Below are 6,296 nucleotides of genomic sequence, written 5' to 3' on the forward strand. Positions count from 1 at the left end.
TGGGAGTGTGCGCCGGCCCGGCCCGGCCATGCAGCCCCTGGAGGCAGGTCTGGTTCCCGCTCCGGGGAGGGAGCCGAGACTGACCCTTTGGCTGCGGACAGGCAGTGGGATCTTGGCGCACCTAGTGGCTTTGGGTTTCACCATCTTCCTGACTGTGTTGTCCCGGCCAGGAACCAGTGAGTGTGCAAGGCGGGGCGGGGCCAGGGAAGGGGGCGGAGCCGGGATGCTAGAGGAGCGTAGCTGGGAGCGCTCCGAGACCCGGAGTGGGGACCCCCCGCAGTGGAGGGGCGAGCTGTGGAGAGGTAGTAAGGGCGTGGTGGGGCAGGCCCCGGGAGGTGGGTCCTGGAAGGGTGGGGCTTTGGGCGCGGGGGTCGGAAGACAGACACTCAGTTGAACTCACCAGTACAACAGAAGCGGAGCCCCTCGTGGAGGATGGAAGTAAAGGAGGCCAAGGTCCATCCTAGAACTGGGCTGACAGCTGCGAGCTGCCGAGCTGAGCTGCCGAGCTGCCGAACTGCCGGATGGGGAAGCCAGGCCAGACTGGTGTATGTTTGCCCCTTTGGTTGCTCACCGTAAGCCCGATTGGCTGCTCCGCTTTGCACGGAGTTTCTCATTCGGGCTGGGAATAGTGCACTGACCTGCCCCCTGTAGCCGGATTGTTTGGGTTCCAGCCAGCCACAGGGGCAGAGACCTGGTGCCCAGCCGTCAGTCTGTTCTCTTTGATTCTTAGGTCTTTTCTCCTGGCACCCTGTATTCATGACCTTGGCGGTGAGTTTGAGTTTCTTTTCTGCAGCTGATTTGTTTGGAAATGCCCCGTAGGGAAGCATCAGGTTTTCAGAGGCTCAGCCTTTTTCTAAGGCTCAGAGAGGTGGGGGAAAGAGCGAGGGTTCCATCGTCCCCTGCAACTCGGTTGGGAGATATGGAAGGCTGGGCTGTAGTTAATGTCAGGTGGTTGAGGGGTGTTGGGAGGGTATGGAAGATGTGTCTTTCTCTCCTAGGGTCTGAAAGGAGGAAGTAGTAATGGTGTTGTGCAATCACCCCTCCTTCCCAACTCCCTTACCTCCCACCCCCCACTCGCAAAATTCAGGAGGCAGTTTAACATTTGCTATAGATTTGCTTAACATTGGTTAAGAAATAGGGAGTCATTGCCTGTGGAGGTTGGCATGCCGGTCAGCCTGAATGATAAGACTTCCACTCAAGTGTTGATTCCCACTTGTGCCCAGAAATGCTGACCTGTGAGGCAGGAGGTCAGGGGCAGGGGTGGAGTTCTTTAGCCATTACCCTTTGTCGTCCTTGTTTGGACGTATGAGAGCACCTCCTTTTCCTTAGGCCTTCACGCTGGGCCTGAGGCTCACTGGCCCTCTCCTGTGTTCACAGTTCTGCCTCTGCATGGCTGAGGCCATCCTACTCTTCTCGCCTGAACACTCCCTGTTCTTCTTCTGCTCCCGCAAGGCCCGGATCCGGCTCCACTGGGTAGGGCAGACCCTGGCCATCCTCTGTGCAGCCCTGGGCCTGGGCTTCATCATCTTCAGCAGGACCCGCAGTGAGCTGCCCCACCTGGTGTCCTGGCACAGCTGGGTAGGGGCTCTGACACTGCTGGCCACTAGTGGTCAGGCACTGTGTGGGTTCTGCCTCCTCTGTCCTCGAGCAGCCAGGGTCTCAAGAGTGGCTCGCCTCAAGCTCTACCATTTGACTTGTGGACTGGTAGTCTATCTGCTGGCTACAGTAACGGTACTCCTGGGCATGTACTCAGTGTGGTTCCAGGCCCAGATCAAAGGCACAGCCTGGTACCTGTGCCTGGCCCTGCCCCTCTATCCAGCCCTGGTGATCATGCACCAGATCTCCAGCTCCTACTTGCCAAAGAAGAAAATGGAAATGTGAGTTCCTCTGAACTCTGAATGTAGGTGGGACACTTGCCTTGGACCTAAATGTTCCCTTTGATGACCTTCAGGGGATCCATTTCAGAAGTAGTAGGGGTTTTATACTTCTTAACTGGGCCAGCAACTGCAGAAACCCAAAGTGCTATTTCTGATGACGACTCAGTGAGTCAAAGTGGGGAAGTATACTGGGTGCCAGTGGAAGGTGGTGGGCAGGGCAGGGGGAGGCTTGATCCTGAAGCCTCCACTCTTGATTGGCGACAGAAGTTTTGGGTGGTGGTGGTGAGGGTGTTCACAGTCATTTCTTGCCTGTGTGTCTGATGGAGAATTGGGTTCCAGTAACTTATGAATGACAACAGTGGTTTTGGCGGGAGTGGGGGGTCTTCGAGAAAGCAGTGTGGAGGGAGACCATGGGTTATGGTTCTTGTAGAGTCTGTTGGGCAACCTTAGGCAAGTCACACATCTCGGGACCAGTTTCCGCATCTGTGTCATGGGTGAGTGTTTCTAAACAATCTCCAATATTCAGTGTCTGTCAGGTTGATGCCACAAAAACACACTCCCCTCTCTGGACCGTGGTCTGGACCGCTAAGCAGACTCAGGATGTCATTCCTAAATTCATTATCCCGTTATCCCTTTGGAGGGACAGGTCTGCCCCCATGGCCTTCCAGGAATCTGCTGATTGGGCTTCTGGACTAGGGCACAGGGGGTCAGGCACTGTGGAGAGAAGAGTCCTGGACGAGGCTCTCTTGAACTCTAAGACCGTTAAAAGCACTGAAGTCACTTTAAAGCTTTTGTAGGAGCGGAAGGGCATTGGCTTCAGCAAGCCTCTGGCTCCTGGCTGGGCTTCTTAGCTTAGTTAAGAACATCCTTCAGCCCACCTCAGAATCTGGGCTTGAGGGCTGCAGGGCATGGGTGAGTGCCTTTCCCTGCCAGGTGTTCTGAGTGGCACAGTTGTCCTGAACCTCTCATAGCCCTTCCTAGGGCTCAGGTTCATGACCTAGCACATACCTTTGTGGAGGTATTCCAAAGTTTTTAGAACAAAATAAGAGTTGAGGAAGTGGGGTAGGGCTATTCTGGTCTAGGAAAAACAAAGTCTCCCTGGTTCCCCTTCTCAACTAAGCTCTTCTCAGTTGCTGTCTCTTGCCAGCTCTTTGGCCCAGGACGGGGCTGAGTGTGGTGCCAGTTGGCAAAAGGGGGCTGGGCCCTCTTCCCTGCAGAAACCCACTCCTTGTTCCAAACTGAAGGTAGTTCCCCAGGCTTTCCTCAGTGGTGAGCTGGGTGCCAGACTGGTTTCACTGTGGTCTGGCTCGCTCGGGGGTGGACCTCCATAGATCATGGCAAGGACTGAAGACAACCACGCCAGGAAAGCTGGTGTTGAGGTGGATAGACCACTCAGTGGGAGCTGCAGGAGGCCTGGATGAAGGGGCTGGAGCCCCAGTTCCGGGAGCAGGGCAGGAGTTCCTAGATGGCAGTAATTTAGATGCCCTGGCTCTTCCTAAGATTGAAGACCTCCCTCCCTGAGTGGTTCAGAAGCAAGGAGGTTGGCATGTTTTAACAGTCTAGGAATGGGGACTGCAAGGGCAGAAGTCCTCTGAGCGGATCTCACTGGGTCAGATGGAGTCTCCCGGGAGCTCTCCAGACTTGGAGCATCTAAACTGAGGGTCTCTGCACCTTCAGAGGGTGATTATTCCTGTCAGCTTTCCTTCTCTCCCCTCTTAGACTACCCAGCAGTGTGGTCTGAACTTGGAAGAGATGGTGCCCGGCATGGCATGAAGACATTGTTATTGAGGGTCACTGCTCGGGGACTCCATGTCCTCTCCCCCATCACAGCCAGTGCTGGGAGTCTCACTCTGTCTAGGCAGGGTGACAGAGTGGGGTGAGGTTCACCAGCTTCCGTGAGCCAGGCAGCCAGCGCCATAAAGCCTGAGCCTGCCTGAGGTGTCGCCTGCGCCCAGGTGGTGCGGGGGCTGCTGGGCAGGCGGGCGGGCGGGCTGACAGCCGGTAGTTTGCGTGGGCTGTGCCAGCTGATGTCTATTCCCAGCCTTCGGAGGAAGGGGGAAGTCATTTATATTCCGAAGGAGGAAGGGGCCCCAGCTGTCACCTCTCTGACCAGGAGGCCTGGAGGATAGTGGCACAGGGCAGAGAGGAGGGCACAGGTGGTCTTCTGCAGAGCCTGTCTGACTGCAGTATGGGGAGTAGGTCACGAGGAGGAGCCCTTCTTCCTGGTCTGCCAGATTGTCGGGGGGACTTCCCTCCTCCTTCTGCATCTCTCCCTCCATCGCCACCTGCCCTCACATCCTGGGGCAGCAGCTGGACAACCATTAGACCTCAGTGCCAGGGCACTCTTCCTCCAGCTGGGAGCTGGGTGGCTGCTGGCTGCACATGCCGCCTGCTTGTGTGCGTTTCCTCCTCCCTTAGCCCTCCTCCCTCTGTTCTCCCCACCTCTCTGTATCTCCCTATCTGGGATGTTAGCTGGGCACCTCCACAATGAGGCAGAGGCCTTGGGGGGAGGAAGCAAATGGCTGCCCTTTTGCCCTTGTTCCCTGGCTAGGGAAAGCTGCTAGTAGTCAGCCTGTTTTGCCTTAAAAAAAAAAAAAAAAAAAGAAAAAAACAACCAACCAACCAGGGTGCTCAAATTAAAAAAAAAAAAAAAAATCGCATGTCATTTGCACAAATTTGCATATCAGGCTCACTAAGACTTGATTCCAAATATGATTATATTTCAAACTCAACCTTGAGGACATTAGAAATGTAGATGTTTTTTGTAACCAAATCCAAATGGTAACAGGATTACTGTTCTGGGTTCAGACCCCTCCCATCTCCCCCTACCACCAACCATGCCTTCCCTGGAGCACACCCTCCCCAACCCCCCACCTGCCTGGGGCTGGGGTTTGTGTTGGATGATGGCCAGGCGCTGTGTCTGGGGAAGTCTTCCAGCCTCCCCTTGGCTGTTGAGCTGCATCAAAGGTGGGCTGCTGTCCCTTGCTGGCCTGTTCCTCCTCACCCTACAGCCCCCCAGGGCACACTGCCCCTCCTGGTTCCTGACACCAGCCTGTCCCTTCTTTCTCATTGCCCCCACCCTTCCACCCCTGTGCATGGCTGCTCTGGGTCTTGTTTTTCAAACCTCGCTGTGGGAGATCTAGGCATCCTCCCCGAGCCAGCTGGCTGCTGTGCCAAGGCCTGCTCAGAGTTAATAATAATCATTAGCTGCACAGTGCTGGGGCCTTTCAGCTCCAGAGCTCCAAGCACTTGCAGGCTGAGTCAGCCAGCCCTCACCTTCCCCCTCCTCCTGGGCGGCTGGAGTGTAATGGAATGGGGAGAGCAGAGGGGCGGTTAGAGGGTCACTTCCTAGCAGTGGCTTGAGGCTTCTTTCCTCCGGGAGTGGGCCCCGAGCACCCCCTGAGTAAATTACTAAGGCCTTCTCACTTGACGAAGGCAGACGTGGGGATCACAGTGTAGGCTCTGCTGAGAATGGCAGTGCTGGCCCTGATGCCCCAGTCTCAGCATTACTGGGGGCTTAGGGAACAGGGAGGCTTTTGGGTTAGTGCTCTGTTGCCCCCGTATCTGGTTGACGTAAGAGCCTGTGGATCAGGCAGTGAAAAGCACAGCACTGACCTGGGAGCCAGGACTGGGTTTGCTGGGCTCCTAACAGCAGTGTGGCCACAGGTGAGTGGCTCACTGCTCCCCCTACCTCACAGGGGTGTTGTGAGGGTCAGCAGAGAATGCATGTGAACAGGCTGGAAAGTCCAAAGCATTAAACAAATGGAAACGGATGTGTTTCTAAGTATGTTCTTGTCCTTGACTCTTTCTTACTCGGCCTGGTTCTGGGTTTGATGCTTCGTTCAGGGAGGCGGTCAGTGGTTACGGATACCAGGCCCTGGGGACCCAAGTCTCAGGTTGTTTTGTTGGTCATCAAAAGGGAACACACACACATTTCCTCCTGCTAGATGCAAGGCCAGCTGTCGTGCACTCTGTGACCAAAGTTATGACCCTAGCAAAGCCAGCCCTAAGTGCCGCCTGCCTGGTGTTTTCAGGGCATGGGGCTGATTGTAAATTTGGAAGTCAGTGCACTTGTCCCCTCATCCAGCCTGAAGTTCCTAGAGCAGGTCCCACGTCTGTCCAGTCTCTCCTACCTAATTCTGCGCTTCTGAAGGAAAAGCAGAGTGGAGCAGTCCAGCCAGGAAGGCAGGAGCAACAGTAATGGACACAACACTGCCCCCCTCCCTCACTCTGGTTTCCCCTGTAGCCCCAGGCTGAGCAAGGCCAGCCTCAGGCCTTCATACCAGACACTGGAGATGCAGAGGTGTGACACGCAGCACCTTGGTCAGAGGCTTCTCTTTCCCTGTTATAGGCTTGTGGGGGAGGATCCAGTCCCCTCCTCCTTAAAGGACTTTATAGGAATTAACACACACACACACA

At 55.5% G+C, this 6,296-nt stretch overlaps 1 protein-coding gene across 2 annotated transcripts; it reads left to right on the forward strand.

The window, feature by feature from the left end:
- On the forward strand, positions 1 to 4,472 carry LOC111143111 (cytochrome b561 domain-containing protein 1). 2 transcript variants are annotated; one of them, XM_022496594.1, is made up of 3 exons: positions 1 to 176; positions 731 to 768; positions 1,378 to 4,472. In XM_022496594.1, the coding sequence occupies exons 1-3, from the start codon at positions 29 to 31 to the stop codon at positions 1,879 to 1,881; spliced, it is 690 nt and encodes a 229-aa protein (XP_022352302.1). In that variant the 5' UTR covers positions 1 to 28; the 3' UTR covers positions 1,882 to 4,472. The 2 variants fall into 2 exon arrangements, with proteins under 2 accessions (XP_022352302.1, XP_022352303.1); XM_022496595.1 differs by lacking the exon at positions 731 to 768 and having other exon boundaries at positions 29 to 43.
- The last annotated feature ends 1,824 nt before the right edge of the window (positions 4,473 to 6,296 follow it).

The sequence above is a fragment of the Enhydra lutris genome, unplaced genomic scaffold, assembly GCF_002288905.1.
Source record: "Enhydra lutris kenyoni isolate GAN:26980312 unplaced genomic scaffold, ASM228890v2 scaffoldscaffold9, whole genome shotgun sequence".
NCBI lineage: Eukaryota > Metazoa > Chordata > Mammalia > Carnivora > Mustelidae > Enhydra > Enhydra lutris.